The following is a 16,027-nucleotide window of genomic DNA, read 5'->3' as shown; positions in this document are numbered from 1 at the left end:
TGTTCAGTTTATTTATCTTACAAAAAAGGAAAAGGGTTAAGATGATATAGCTGGAAAGTAGTCATTTTTGCTTGGAGATTTTATCACAATATATCATTAGTGTATTTAATGCATGATTAGACTCTTTCCTTGGCTGTAGTAAATAGAATATTGGATTAGAAAATATAAAACTTTTTTTTTTAGTATTTGTTATGATTATAGAGTTTTGTGTAATTCTCCAATAGCAGCTGATTGGATTATTTTTGTATTTTTTTCTCTAAATTAAAGGGAAAACTCAAATGGACTTTAGTTGATCCTCCTCCCACGCCATCCTTCAAATAATACTTAAAGATAATTCCCACCCCTAATTTACTGCTAGTGGAACAGAATGCTCCATACTTGTAAATACATAATTTAGGAGATTTACCTGCCTACACCAGCCTAGTCCCATTTTGGGGCTTTCAAATACATAATCACAGCTAAGATTTATTATAGCAAAAGATACAATGCAAGATCAGCAGGCAAAAGATACACATAAGAAAAGGCTGAAAGAAGTCACACACAGGCTTCCTAGTCCTCCCTCTGTCTCTGCTAGCATAGCATAGGATGCTTCTCATAAGAGATTGCTCCACCCAAGAAAGCCCACCTGAGTCATGGGATCCAGACTTCATAAAGGTGTAAATTCCAATTACCTATAGGGAAACACCAATTTGAATGATAGTAGATTTCTCTCAGACCAGAAGGAAATGGCACACCATTTTTCAAGTGCTAAAAGAATCAACCATGTGTTCTCTATCTGATGAATCTATCCTTCAGCAATAAAGAGGGAGAAATAAAAACATTCCCAGATGAAGGAAAACAATTTACTGCTAGCTGGCCTACCCTTACAGATTGGCTAGCTAAAGGAAGTTCTTCCAACAAAAAGAAAATAATGAAAGAATCTGGAAGGATCAGGAAGAAAGGAAGAGCTGAAATATGGGTATATACATTAGACTATTTCCTCATGAGCTTTATACATCATATTTGATGATTGAAACAAAAATTATAAAAACATCTGACACTCAAGACAATGGTATTTAAAACTGGAGACAGTAAAGAGACCTCCATGGGTGTGAGGTTTCCATATTTCCCTCAAAGTGGTAAAACGTGGATACCAGCAGACTGTGATAAGCAATATATGTATATTATAATACCTACAGTAACCACTACAAACCAATACAAAGAGCTACACTCAAAAGCAATGTAAATAAATCAAGATGGATAAATAAAAAATGTTCAAGTAACCCACAGGAAGGCAAGAAAAGAAAAACAAAGGAAAAGAGCCAATCAAAAGGCAGAGATTGGCAGAGTGGATTAAAAAGTTATGATTCAACTATATGCTGTTTAAAGAAACTCAAATGTATTGATATAGGTGGGTTGAAAATGAAAGGATGGAAGAAGATACCATGTAAACATTAATTTTTTAAAAAACAGGAATGGTTTTTTAAATATGTATTAAGGTAGACTTCAGAGCAAAGAAAAATTCTAGAGACAAAGAGGGACATTACATATGATAAAATGAATCAATCCATGAAGAAGATATAATGATCCAATGTATATGCACCAAACAACAGAGCCTCAAAATACATGAGGCAAAAACTGATAGAGCAGAAAGGAGAAATAGAGAAATCCAAAATTATAGCTGGGGACTTCGACATGCCCCTCCAAGCAACTGATACAACTACTTGACCTAAAATCAGCAAGGATATAAACGAGTTGAACAACACCAGAAATAAATAGGATTTAATTGACATATTATGGAACATTCCATCACCAGCAACAGAATACACATTTTTTTCAGCTGCACCTGGAACATTTACAATACCCTGGGTCATAAAACAAGGCTCAGCAAATTTAAAATAATTGAAATCATACAGGTTATATTCTCTGACCATAATAGAATCAAACTAGAAATTAATGACATAAAGACAAGAAGAAAATCTTTAAGCATATGGAAATTGAATAATACACTCCTAAATAATCTCTGGGACAAAAGGAAGCCTCAAAGGACTTAAAATATACAAAGAACTGAATGAAAATGAAAATACAACTCTCAAAATTTGTGGGATGCAGCCAAAGCAATGCTGAGAGGGAGATTTATTTTACTAAAATGTATTAGATAGAGAGGTCATAAATCAATAATCTAACCTCAAGAATCTAGAAAAATAAACTTAATAAAATTAGAAGGAAGAAAATAATAAAAACAGAAATCAATGAAATTTAAAACAGAAAAACAGCAGAGAAAGTCAATGAAATCAAAAGCTGGTTCTTTTAAAATGTCAATAACTATGTCAACAGTACTGTGAGAACTTTAATTCAGCACCTTAAATGAAATGGACCAACTCATCAAAAACTGCAAACTATCAAAACTCACCAAAGATGGAACAGATGCCAAAATCATCATTTAACTATTAAAGAAGTTGATTTCATAAAACCCTTCCAAAAGAGAAATCTCCTGACCCAGATGATTTCATTAGTGAATTCTGCCAAATATTTCTAGAATTAACACCAACTCTGAACAATCTTTTCAAGAAAATAGAAAAGAGAATGTTTCCCAACTCATGTTATGATACCAGCATTATCCTAATGTCAATACCAGAAAAGGACATTATAAGAAAATTACAGCTCAAAATCCATCATGAAAAAAAAAAAATCCATCATGAACATAGATGAAAAAAAACCTTTCTGAAATATTAGCACATCAAAGCAATATATAAAGAGAATAAATAATTCATCTCAGAGGAGTTTATCCCAGGAATGCAAGGCTGGTTCAATATTTGAAAATCAATCAATGTAATCCATATTAACAGTATAAAGAAGAAAAAGCACATAATCATATTAATTGATGCAGAAAATCAGTTGACAAAATTCAACATCTATTCATGATAAAAAATAAAACTGTCAGCAAAATAGGAAGAATATAAGGGAACTTCCTCAGCCTGATAAAAGGCATCCACAAAAATTACCATACTTAATGGTGAAAGACTGGATGCTTTCCTGCAAAGATCATGAACAAGACAAGTGAGGAGAGAAAAATTGTTCCTATTTGCAGACAACATGATTGTCTAAATAGAAAATCCTTAAGGAATCCACTTAAAAACAAACAAAACTCTTAGAACTAATAGGTGAGTTTAGCAACATGTCAGGATATAAGTTCAACACAGAAAAATCAATTATATTTTTATATACCAGCAATGAAAAATTGAAAACCAAAAACTTAAGGGCTGAAAAATGAAATATGAAATTAAAGTGAAAGAGAAAATGAAACAAAACATGTATAGAACTTATATATTGAGAACTGTAAAACACAAAGGAAATCAAACAAATATGTGAAGGGATATACCATGTTCATGTGTTGGAAAACTCAACATAGTGAAAATGTCAGTTTTCCCTGAGTCGGTCTAGATTTGATACAATTCTATCAAAATTCCAGCAGCATTTTTGGTAGATTAGCGATATGCTAATTCTAAAACTTTTATGGAAAGGTAAATAAATTATAATAGTGAAAAATCATTTTGAAAAAGAATAAAATTGAATCATTCTACCTGATTTTATGACTTACTGTAAAGCTACAGTAACCAAAATAGTTTGGTATTGATGAAGGGATAGACCGGGACATGAATGAACAGAATAGAGTCCAATAATAGATGACAGAAGCATGGTCAATGGATTTTTTAATTGAAAATATTATGATATAATTGTAAATTCACATGCTATTGTAAGAAATAACAGAGTGAGCCCATATACCCCTAACCCAGTTTCCCCCAATGATAACATTTTCAAAACTATAGTACAATATCACAACCAGGATAATGACAAATACAATCCAATGATTTTATTCAGGTTCCCCCAGTTTTACTCCTACGTGTGTGTGTTTGTGTGTGTATTAACTTCTATACAATTTTCTCACATGGGTAGGTTCATGTTAAGATAATAGTTCTATCACCACAAGGATCATTCATGTCTAACTGCTCAGCACCATCTGTTGAAAAGTCTATACTTCTCCCATTGAATTGCTTTTGCACCTTTGTTAAAAATAATTGAGCATATTTGTGTGGGTCTGGGTCTTCTGTTACATTAATCTGTGTGTCTGTCCCTCCACCAGTATCATTCCATCTGGATTACTGTAGCTACACAGTAAGATCTGATATCAAGCAAAGTGATTCTTCCCACTTTATCCTTCTTTGTCAAGTTTGATTTAGCTATTCTAGCACCTGTGCCTTTCCATATAAATCTTAGAATAAGATATTCTATTCTACAAAAAAACTTTGCTTGGATTTTGATAGGAATTACATTAAACCTAGAGATCATTTGGGGAGAATTACATCTTTAATATGTTGCATCTTTAAATCTATGGACACAGGATGTCTCATCATGTATTTACGCCTTCTTTGATTGCTTTTGACAGCACTTTTTAATATTCAGCACACAAATCCTACACGTTTTTTAGAAGCCTATACCTAAGGATTTAATTTTCTTGGCATAATTGTAAATGCTCCAAATTTTTTTTTGGTTTTTAATTTTGGTTTCCACCTGTTCATTGTAACTATATAGAAACATAATTGATTTTGTATGTTGTTCTTATATCTTCAGATCTTGATGAACTCAATTCTTAGTTCTGGGAGTTTTTTCAGTAGATTCCTTGGGATTTTCTACATAGGCAATCACATCATCTGCTTTGTCTTTAGTTTTCAATAATTTGATTTCAACATGTCTGGAGTGGATTTCTTTGGGTGTACCTTATGGACATTCACTGAAATTCTTTTTCTTTTTTTTAATAAATATTTATTTATTTATTTATTTTTGGCTGTGTTGGGTCTTCGTTGCTGCACGTTGGCTTTCTCTAGTTGCAGTGAGCGGGGGCTAGTCTTCGTTGCAGTGTGTGGGCTTCTTGCAGTGGCTTCTGTTGTTGCAGAGCATGGGCTCTAGGCATGCAGGCTTCAGTAGTTGTGGCACATGGACTCAGTAGTTGTGGCTCAAGGGCTCTAGAGCACAGGCTCAGTAGTTGTGGTGCACGGGCTTAGTTGCTCCGCGCCATGTGGGATCTTCCCGAACCAGGGCTCGAATCTGTGTCCCCTGCGTTAGCAGGCAGATTCTTTTTATTTTTTTTGGTGCACGGGCCAGGAAAGATTCTTAACCACTGTGCCACCAGGGAAGTCCCTGAAATTCTAGACTATGTAGATTTATGTCTTTAACCAAATTGAGGAAACCATTTCAGCCTTAATTTATTCAATTTTTTTTTCTGTGCTTCATTCTTTCTCCTCTTCTTCTGAGTCTACGATGACACCAATATTAGCTCTTATTTATTGCACCACAAGTCCCTGAGACTCTGTCAGTTGCTTTTTCAATCTTTTGCTGTCCAGATTGGATCATTTTTATTGATTCATCTTCAAGTTCATAGACTGTTTCTTCTGTTATCTCCATTCTGCTATTAAACCTATTCAGGGAATTGTGTTTTTTAAGTTTTGGTTATTGTATTTTTCAGCTGCAAATTCTATTTTTTTATCTTCTATTTCTTTCTAAGACTTTCTAACTCCCTGGTTATTTCAAGAGTGTTTGACCTACTTGTTGGAACAGTTTACAGCTGAGTCATCTCAGCACTGATGTGTTTTGATTGTCTTTTCCCATACAAGGTGAGATTTTCCTGGTTCTTCATATGTTGAGTAATTATATAGATTGTGATATTATGTTATGAGTCCTTCAGTTCTTATTTATGGGTCTTACACTTATGCTAAGAAGAATGTTTCTTTTGTGTGTGTGTTTTAGCAGTCGATTGGCCCAGATGCTTTCAGTCTTCAAATTTCAACCAGTGTTTTGTGGGTTGTCATTCCACCATTAGTCCCATTTTCAAAGGCTTTGTGGTGCTATTTGGATCAGCCCTGCACGTGTACCAAATAGTGTCCAGTATGGGACTTGGGCGGTAGTTTATACCATAGTTCCATCTTCAAAATCTACGTATGTGCCATTTAGGATCAGAACTATGCACACACAGCTTGGAAGTAAGCCTAGGAATATATAAACAATTTTATAGGGTTGCTTTCCTGAGCTCCTCCCTATCCATGATCTCCCTTGTCTTTTTTGGTTCCTTGGAGCTTCCCTTTTGGTCCTCAAGCCAAAAAACCCTTTATTTACCCTGCGCTGCTACACTCTTGCCATGACTGCATCCATGTCCACAGCCAAACAGCAGGAGAACTGAGCAAGTATAAGGCAGTTTTAGACTCTTAGGGACCTTAATGTCACTGCTGCCACCACCGTCACAAGCTTCCTTAGAAGATGGGGTACAAGATAATGGATAAAAATAAGAAAAAAAAATCAAAAAAAGGGTTTTCCTCCACTGTGTCTCTTTCCTGTTTCTCAATCGGGCTTCTCCTTGGGCTCTCTCTGTGCTGATGCCCACTTCCAGACTTGGGACTATGTTTAGTTCTGCTTGGAGAATAGTGGAGGAAAATTAAAATATAAGCTCACCGTCAGTTCCGTAGTCATTCAAATGTGAGTCTTCTCTGATCTTCCTGCTGTGCATTATTTTTCAGAGTTTTCAAATAGCTATTGCATGCACCCTGTCCAGGTTTTATGACTGTATTCAGTAGGAGACACAGGGTGAAGTGTGCTTACTCCCTGTTACCTGGAATGAGAACCCCTGTCATTGTTTTGTTCCACTCATGAGAGAATTAGTAAGATATTAATACTGGTTCAAAGATCATTTGAGAATATATGCATTTATATCCAATTTAATTAAGGAATGTTAGAAAAAGATTTTAACCTTTGGGAGTATCTTTTCCATTGAACAGAAATAATTTGCATCTCTACTAAACAAAAATCTATATGTTAACTAGTAACTTCTCTAAGTCTGGAACTTTTCATTAAGAGTATCTTTTAATTAAACAGTATCTTTACTGTTTACTAAGTACATTCTATTTTCCCTAAGTACAGAACTAAATACGTTTCCCTAGATAAACTTTGCATGAATCTTTGCCCCTGCATGACATGGAAATTCCATGCCATCCTTATTTTGTTTTTGTCTTTTTCCATGTTTTGGATAATTGTTCTTAAAAGTGGGATCCAAATTCTTCCTGCAGAAGGTCTCAACTGAAGCAAGAGATGATATAAGACTGGCATAGACTCTCTGAGGAGGCAACCTATTTTTTCCCAATTCCATAAATATTTATTACATACCTACAATGTACCAAATATCTTGATAAGCAATGGTACAGAAAAGCAATGATTTTCATAATATATATCAGTCGTGTAGTAATCTCTTGAAAAATAATTTCTCCGGCAAAATATAGAGACTATAAAGCTCTATCTTCGTCGTGGAAAATTTGAAAACTCTGTATGGTATTGTTGCTGAGGTATATATAAAATACTGTATTTCTGCAATGCTCTTCAGATCAACTCAGAGCACAGTTGGTGCTTATTCACTCTGTGATATTGATTGCTATTGTTTACTCTCTAAGGAAAGGCAGAGTAAAAAAAGAAGAGGAAAAAGTGAAGGAGGAGGAAGAGGTTGCAGTAGCACCAAAACTGACTGGAGAAGGAAGTCCTGATAAAGAATGGCTCCCTCCCTCTGATCCTGACTTCTGTGTTTATGTGTATGAAGTGACCAGATCCATACTTCCCATCACCAGTATAAAGGAACAGGTTGAGGTTCTTGCAAAGTAAGTGTCTATATATACATACACATTTTCAATTTCTGAAAAATGTTTTTGATGTTACTGATTTGCACTTTTTAGCCAATTTTCAAACAACTACACCATAATAAAACCAAACTTGTATAGCACCCTGCCTCTGATTCTGAAGCAGAAACACAATGAATTGGATATAAATCCTCCATTTCTATTTTAGATCATATTTCTGCCAAGAATCAGAGCTAGGAGCTGGAAATTACTTAAAGAAAAACGCCTAGGTCATTTTCTCCAGCTAAACCAGGAAAAGCATCTTTCAGGGTGATCCTAAAGAAGTTATGAATGAAGGAATCCTAATTTGAATTATTTGTCAACTCACAAGTTGTTTTCTAATACAAATAGCCATCCCTTATTTTTATGTTATATGTCTGATATTTTGTGTTTCATGTTGCTCCAAAGTGGGATTGTGGGTATTCTAAGAGATGGTTCAGCATGCTGTATAAGCTAAGTGAGGTCGCCTCCTAAATGAGAGCATTTAATCTGATTCCGCTAAGAGAAGGCTGAGAACCTGACTTTATGACTGACAGGAAATCTCTAGAAAGGGAGGCTCGCCTTCATGACGGACACCAGCCAGTCGTGAGCTCCTGGCTTGTGCAACAGCTGCAATCTCCGTGGGAGCTTGTACCTTCTCCAAATAGAAGTGAATTGCAGGCACCAAACCTGGGTGTGACAACTGCAAGAAACACAGCCGCCGGGTCACTGACTTCTTGTCAGGTGACTCTGGAAGAGAGCGTTTTTGGCTACCGAAGTTTTCCTTGGTGTCCTTGAGAAATGATGACTCAAGCAGAACTCTGACTTAGCTCATTTCAACACTTGTCAAATTTCCTCATGCTTTGTTCCTATCAGAAATAGTTCTCATCATTTCCAAATAATTGTTTTCTTAACCTGAACCCACACCAAGAGAGCAATACAGAGATGTGTCCCCATGCCTTTGGCTCCTAGAGGCTGTTACAGGACATCTGGCTGGCACTGAGGGTCAGTTTTCTGCCTAATCCTTTCTCTTGGTTTTCACCATTGTTCTTCTTCACTTGGTTCCACGTACAGCAAGAGGAAATTCTTTCTTTACAATGGGCAATCCTGCCTTTACTCCATGATGTAGCAGCCTCAGCTGACAGAGGATTTTTGCAGGTGTGCTTACTGACATCTTCAGTGAGAGCCTAATCTTAGGAGAAACTCACAGGCAAAGTACACCCCTGCACCTCACCTCCGAGGAGCCTGTTAGTAATTTTTCCCTTTTTGCCTCTTCCTGTCTCCTCTAACCTCAGTGTTACGTAAATGCCATGTCTTTCTCTAAATTAAAAAAAAATGATAAAATTTAAAAGAAAAGGATGATAAAACTTGAAAAGATTTGTGAACCTCAGAGTTCACAATGGTCCTATATGTTTGTCTTTGTCTCTGAGTTTAAATTCCTTAAAAGAAGGACCACATGTCAAGACAATGCCTTGGATTTCAGATTCAAACATTTGAAAATACTTTCCAAGATTAAGATAACATTTAAAAACTGTGTTGATACAAATGTAGTGTGATATTGATTTGTATCTTGCTATACATATTGGGAAAATTAGCATTCATTTCCTTCTTCCTGCTGAATGAAATGTTAGAATTTCAGTTTATGTAAGATAGTTTAAATATGGTAAGCATAATGTTAACTTATAGTAAATACATTTTTTAAAGTAAAGCAAACAAAAATCAGACGGAAAGTATCTTTTACAAGTATAACTACACAGATATTTATACTCAAAGCATCCAAAGTGAGATATTAAACTTGATTGATTAAATCTCACTGTAATTGACACAGGTACGTGGCAGAAAAAATGGGTGGTAAAATTCCAAAAGAAAAACTACATGATTTCAGCTGGGAACTTCATATAAGTGAACTAAAGTTTCAACTTAAATCCAATGTTGTACCAATTGGACTGATCAAAAAAGGAATCTTCTACCATCGAGCTTTGCTTTTCAAGGTATTTAAGATGTTTTGCTCATTTCCTACTAGGTAAAAATGTTTTGTCTGTGTCATTGTGGAGTAAGCCAGTTGCTAACAATTAACTGGATGATATTAATCCTGTCATTTAGATGTACTTATATTTGGCATGTATATGTATGTGTATATATACATACACACACGTATATTCACCAGACTATTGGAAACATATTCATTCACATTTATCATACACCTACTCTAGGCCAGGGCCTCTTCCAAGGTCTGGGAATATACGGATACTAAAGTGACAGTCTCGGGACTTCCCTGGTGGTGCAGTGGTTAAGAATCTGCCTGCCAATGCAGGGGACACGGGTTCGAGCCCTGGTCTGGGAAGATCCCACATGCCCCAGAGCAACTAAGCCTGTGTGCCACAACTACCGAGCCTGCGCTCTAGAGCCCACGAGCCACAACTACTGAGCCCAAGTGCCACAACTATTGAAGCCCATGCACCACAGCTACTGAAGCCCACGCACCCAGAGACCCTGCTCTGCAACAAGAGAAGCCACTGCAGTGAGAAGCCCACGCACCACTATGAAGACAACCCAAGGCAGCCAAAAATAAATAAATAAATAATTTTTTTTTTTTTTTAATTTAAAAAATAAATAAATAAAGTGACAGTCTCTGCATTCAAGGGGGACCTAAGCCAGACTTGCAGGTTCTCAGGTGACGTCAGGGAAAGTTTCAAGGGAGGAAGTGATATGTGGCCTCAGAATTAGAGGCTACATAGGATTTCAGCAGGTAAAGAAGGAAGACAAGGGTGTTCTAAACAATACAAATATTTTATTTAAAATAACATGTATGAGAGTCAGTGGTCCATTTGAGGGATGCAGAGTAGTTGGTCTGGATCCAGAAAAGCGGGGAGGGGTTGGATAAGGCTAAAGCACCAGACAGTAAAGCACCATGTGAGTCTGTACTTGATCTTAAAATCTGTGAGTAACCACTGAAAGTTAAGGGGAAAGTGATTTTGAAAGACCACTCAGGCAACAGAATGTGGAATGAACTAGAACGGGGGAAAGACTGGAGATGGGAAGACCAACTGGAAGGTCACTGGAGCAAGAAGTACAGGTGCCTGATACTAAAGCCATGGTGGAGGCTGTGAACGAGAGGTGAGTTTGGCAGGAGATGTAGGAGATAAAACTGAAAGGAGCTATTGACTGCCTAGTGGTGGTGTGAGAGACTGCATGAGAAGAAGAAAATGATTTCCAGGATTTGGGCAGGGTAACTGGAAATGATGGCATCATTCACAGAGATGTGGACACTGGGGCAGGATTAGGTTTAAGGGAGGGGGTGATCTTCTTTTTTCCTCCATTGTGTCCAGTGTCTGGAGTATAAAAGGAGCTGAGAAAATTGTTTCAGAGCCGTAGACTTAAATGTATAAACTTCCTACCCTCTCCTGAATACCTATAAACCTCATTGCATCTTACCTCCAGTTCCAAGCCAATTCTGTTTATGATCCAAATGCCAGTCTTTCCTATTTCCTTGGATTTCTTGCTCTATCAATTCCTCTCTCCCATCTTAAATCTCTTTCTCTCTACTAGCTGTTTTACCTTTAAAATCTAAACTTAAGTCCAAAACATTTAAAGAGAAAACATAAATCTTTTCTCATTATATCTACAACTACTCCTATAAGCGCCTATCACCATGACCACCATCATTTTGAACTTATGTGCCAGGCACTTAATATATATAATTGTGAAGAGTCTCAGATATGCCAAACGTTGAAATTACTACCTTTGTTTTAAAGATAAGAAAATTGATACTTAGAGAAGGAATTTACCCAAGGACAACCAGAGATACAGCTGGAATTTGAACCCATGCCTATCTGAGCCAAAACCTACCATACTGCTTCTATCTGAAGATAATTCTCATTCCCAGCCAAAATTCTGAGTCATCTCAACTCCTAGTCACTCCTTGACCTCAGTTTCATCCTCAACTCCCTGCAGTCTGGCCCTTGTTCCCTCCCAAGAAGGATCACAGTGATCTGTTTTCTGTCTTGCTTGATACATCAAAGAATTTGTCACTGATCCTTTTTCTTTAACACCACTTTCTTTAGTAACTTCTGTCCTCTCTTGCCATTTCATCTCAGTCTCCTTTGGAGACCTCTTTTCCTCCATCCTTGTCTTAAATGTTGGGGTCCTGACCCAGAACTCAAGGTTCTGTCCCAGGCTCTTCTCTTTTCTCCCTTTACACACTTCGTTTGGTGAGGTCATCCTCCTACATCACCTTAAATACGACTTACATGTCTCAGGTTTCTAGATCATTTCCTCTCTCCCACAAGCTGCTCCTGATTCCAGGTCTATCTGTCTGTTTACCCTGTAGCTAGCTGCCCTTGTGTGTCTTGTAGGAACTGCATTAGTCTTCTCAGGCCACTATAACCAAGTACCACAGACAGGGTGGCTTAAACAATAAACAGCTATTTCTCACAGTTCTGGAGGCTGAGAAGTCCAAGATCAAGGTGTCAGGAGATTCAGTGTCTGGTGAGAGCCCATTTCTTGGTCAGCAGTTGCAGCTTTTGTACCGTATCCTTATATTTCAGAGTTGGGGGAGGGCCCTTCCTCCTCTTATAAGGGCACAATTCCCATCGTGGGGGCTTCACCCTCATGACTCCTCTTAAGGGACCCACCTTCAGAAAGAAAACAGGAATCTCAAGGGGAAACATTTCAGTTCATAACGTTACAGCAGACTGAATTCATTACCCTCACACCTCACCTGAGTCATGCAGTTAATCACCCAGGTCTTGCCTACCACTGAATCCTGAACACCAACACTCACTGGTAAAACGTGTTATCCTTCTATTCCTCCCAAAAGCATTCACTCCCCCTACATATACTCTTCACCTCCCCATTTTCTTCCGGCTCCTTTCCTCAATGGAAGCCTAGATAAATCGTCCACAGACCGTGTAAACTGCTCACTGATTTCCTTCATCTTCATGACCCCATCCTTCCGCCCCCTCTGCCTTGCCTGCCCACACTGGACCAATCCGACTGCCTGCCCTTCCCACAATGACACTTGGGCTGCAGAACGCGACAGTGGGATGTGCCACAGCCAATTCAGGATCCAAGGTGGTGGATGTACGTGCTGCCTGGCCATCTTTCCCAGCTCCTGGCCACAGGCTTTTCCTGTTTTCCTCAGCAGCTGTGCCCCACATCTGCCTTCTTTCCTAAGCCTTTTCATCTTCACCTCTTCCTATACGCAGATGACCTTGTTTCCCACTTCACAAAGAAAATAGATACTTCCAGATTCAACTCAGCTGAGGTTAAGAACTCAGACTCTGGGAACTCCCTGGTGGTCCAGTGGTTAGGACTTGGCGTGCTCACTGCTGGAGCCCTGGGTTCAATCCCTGGTCAGGGAACTGAGGTCCCACAAGCCAGCTCTCTTATCCACTATGATGTGGCTAGGAAGTTTCCAGATTATTTAAAAAGTGCTTTTAAAATCAGGACAAATTGAAGAGACAGCTTCCGAGGAACATATGCAACCCCTGAGGACAGGGCATCCATCAGGCAGCCCAAGAAGGACCAACCGCTCACAGTTCTGCCCCCCCGGCTCCAAAACACCTGTCTACACCACACAGAACAAATGGGCTAGAAACAGGTCCCCGCCATTCCAGTCCTGCCATTCAATCCCACTGCATATCACACCCAAGGAGCAGCCCAGGAGCTTGGAAAGATTGATAGATGCACTAGAGCTGAAAGCCTGTGGAACAGCTTTTCTCCAATTACGTTATCAATCTTGTGCTGATACAACGCAGCGCAACTGCCTGAAAAATGTCCCTTCCCAGCAGGACCTACACAGAGATTTTGAGTCCACAGAATCTTGAGCAACAGGGGAACTTATCACATTTTACCGACTCCTATCACAACACTCCACCTTTTTTCCAGCCTCCTTTCTAAGCACTTTGTTGTTGTTCTGCAAGAGTGTATATTTCACCTTCGACCAAGGTGGGTCTTTCAACCAAGGCTTTTTCTCCGCCCCTCTCCCTCCTCCCTCTTGGTTGATCTCGCGTTTTCTCCCCACAGGCTCTGGCTGACAGAATTGGCATCGGCTGCTCTCTGGTTCGCGGGGAGTACGGCAGAGCCTGGAATGAAGTCAAGCTGATGAATGAATCCCGAAAGGGGGTGATTGGGGCTCTCCCTCCCCAGGAAACTTACATAGTTGACCTCATGTTCCATCCAGGGGCACTGATAAAGTTAAGAAGCCGAGAGGCAGATCTTTACAGATTTCTCTAAACTTCCAAATGAACACAAAAGGTGTTCAAACAAGAAATCCATTATATACCCTTTCTATGAAGTTCACTGGTAGATTTTATCAGTATTTCTTTAAATAAAAATATTAGAAATGCTCTCCCTGTGTAGAAATGAGGTCACTAGGATTGGACTTGATCGTGCTTCTGAGTTCAGGCTTTTGGCAAGCATTCAGTCTGATGAGATCAGATTACACTTGTGTAAAGCTTATTATTCTCGAAATTAATCCACCCCGCTGTTTCCTAAGGAGCATCTCTGCCCTTTGGGAATCATGTGTAAAAGCACTCAGCTACTGTTCCCAGCACAGTGCCCTATGACTGTCATTCTTCATGTTCCGGATGCTCCAGGAAGACTTGGTTAAATCAAGTCCATGGTTTGTTGTGTCTTCAGTCGCCTTGTCTCACTCCCATAAAGTAAGATTATTGATATTTTGAATATTTGTAGATCTATTTTAGTATCACAAATTCCTTTCTAAAATTTTTTGTTCATATTTTCCCAAATTTATCATTAAGAACACTGTTTAGTATACTTCACTGAACTAAAAATATTTCTAAAAACTATTTCCATACACTGCACTTGTCTATATTGACTTGGAAACATACCTTCATTTAAAAACAATTCTGATTTGCTTTTTGCACATTTGAATGCTGGGTCACAAAAATGTGACTTCAAATTTACATGACTTAAAAGTTCTTTTCTGGAAAATTCTGAAATCTAAGTATAAAGTAAATCTTTGCTGAGGAATTGTGTTTTCAGTATTGAGCACAAAATGGGGAGCAAGCACCCATTTCAAATGGCAAGAGGAAATGAATCTCATGAAGTATACATTTTCTTAGCCAGGCTTTAAGTCTAAAGTTGACCCATCTCATCATTTTGCTAGAAGGTTTTCAAAAGTGAGTTTGATTTTAGAAATTAAGGTGAAGATTATTCTGTATGAACCAATGTGTAATTTCAAAGAATGTGTAATTATTTCAATATAAAGTTCCTTACATCAAATGGTGTGGTAATTATATTTATCACCCAGTTTCATGAAGAGAGCACAGATTATAGGATACATATCCATCTAAGCATTTCCAAGTCTCTCTTGATCCAGAAAGCATTCAAAGTGGATTAAAAAGATATATAAGATGTAACAAGATAAAAATAAATGAAAAACAGGCATAAGTGTAGGAAAGAAAGTTTGACAAGGCCAGGAACAAGCTTAGAATTCAAAACGCAGTCCATGAAAATCCTGCGTATTTGTTAGAGGTAAGTGAAAATCTGACTCAAAACTTTCTAGCAGCCAGTGCAGAGGGGAATGCTATCAGTTACATGATTGGTAATAGGGTCCACTAGATAAAAGCACAAAATGGCTTCCCAAGAGGAACAAAGACCAGGGGAATTCTTCTTTGGGAGCTTCATACAGATGACAAATGCAATACAGAAAATAACATCTTTGAAAAACAACCTCCTGGCAAGTTCTGGAAATAGTTTTCATAGGCCAATGGCCAAAACATCAAAATGGAATGAGGGAAAAGTTCCATGCAGAGCCACTAAGATGTTGTTCAGGTAGACACCACATTTTTTAGTCTGGTGCAGACCAAAGAGACATTCTTTTTTTCATCTTAGATATGATTTTTTGTATAGTGTCTCTCTCGCTTAGGTTCTAGGTAATAATTGCCCTCCACTTTCAGTAAGTACACATCAGATTGCACATGTATTATTTCCTTGTCAAAGAATCAGCATTGTCAGTCATGGAAAATATTTTCTAGAAGCTCAAAATACTATGTCAAGTCAAATGGATATTGACTTTTCCTTTTTATTGACATGAAGTTCTTTAAATAGTCACGTTTCTCAGCAAGATTTCCCCATACTATCCCTCCGCCAAAGGCAGTAATCTGGAGATAAGAGATAGGGGGTTCAGGAGACAGTACATTTTCCCTTAGGACCATTCCCAGAAAGGCTATAAACCAATTACTGGTGTTTTGGTTTTTTGTTTTTGTTTGTTTGTTTTTTAGCTCAGTTGAATAATAAGGGTAAGATAAACTGACAATATGAAAACTATATAGAACATATGACCAGTTTGGGTATATTTTTAGAGCAATACAATAGTATCAAATCACTTA

At 38.0% G+C, this 16,027-nt stretch overlaps 1 protein-coding gene across 1 annotated transcript in view; it reads left to right on the top strand.

The window, feature by feature from the left end:
* Window positions 1–14,016, top strand: part of ARMC3 (armadillo repeat containing 3) — an 86,654-nt gene extending 72,638 nt beyond the window's left edge. The window contains exons 16-18 of the mRNA XM_089906218.1: window positions 7,473–7,673; window positions 9,499–9,661; window positions 13,698–14,016. Coding sequence (XP_089762344.1) covers window positions 7,473–7,673; window positions 9,499–9,661; window positions 13,698–13,907 — 574 coding nt within the window. The 3' untranslated portion in view covers window positions 13,908–14,016. The remainder of the gene's footprint in view (window positions 1–7,472; window positions 7,674–9,498; window positions 9,662–13,697) is intronic.
* The last annotated feature ends 2,011 nt before the right edge of the window (window positions 14,017–16,027 follow it).

Source organism: Delphinapterus leucas, chromosome 2 (assembly GCF_059928025.1).
Source record: "Delphinapterus leucas isolate spDelLeu-1000000601 "Yukka" chromosome 2, BTC_Dleu_Yukka2, whole genome shotgun sequence".
NCBI lineage: Eukaryota > Metazoa > Chordata > Mammalia > Artiodactyla > Monodontidae > Delphinapterus > Delphinapterus leucas.
This window is presented reverse-complemented; position numbering and strand designations above follow the sequence as displayed.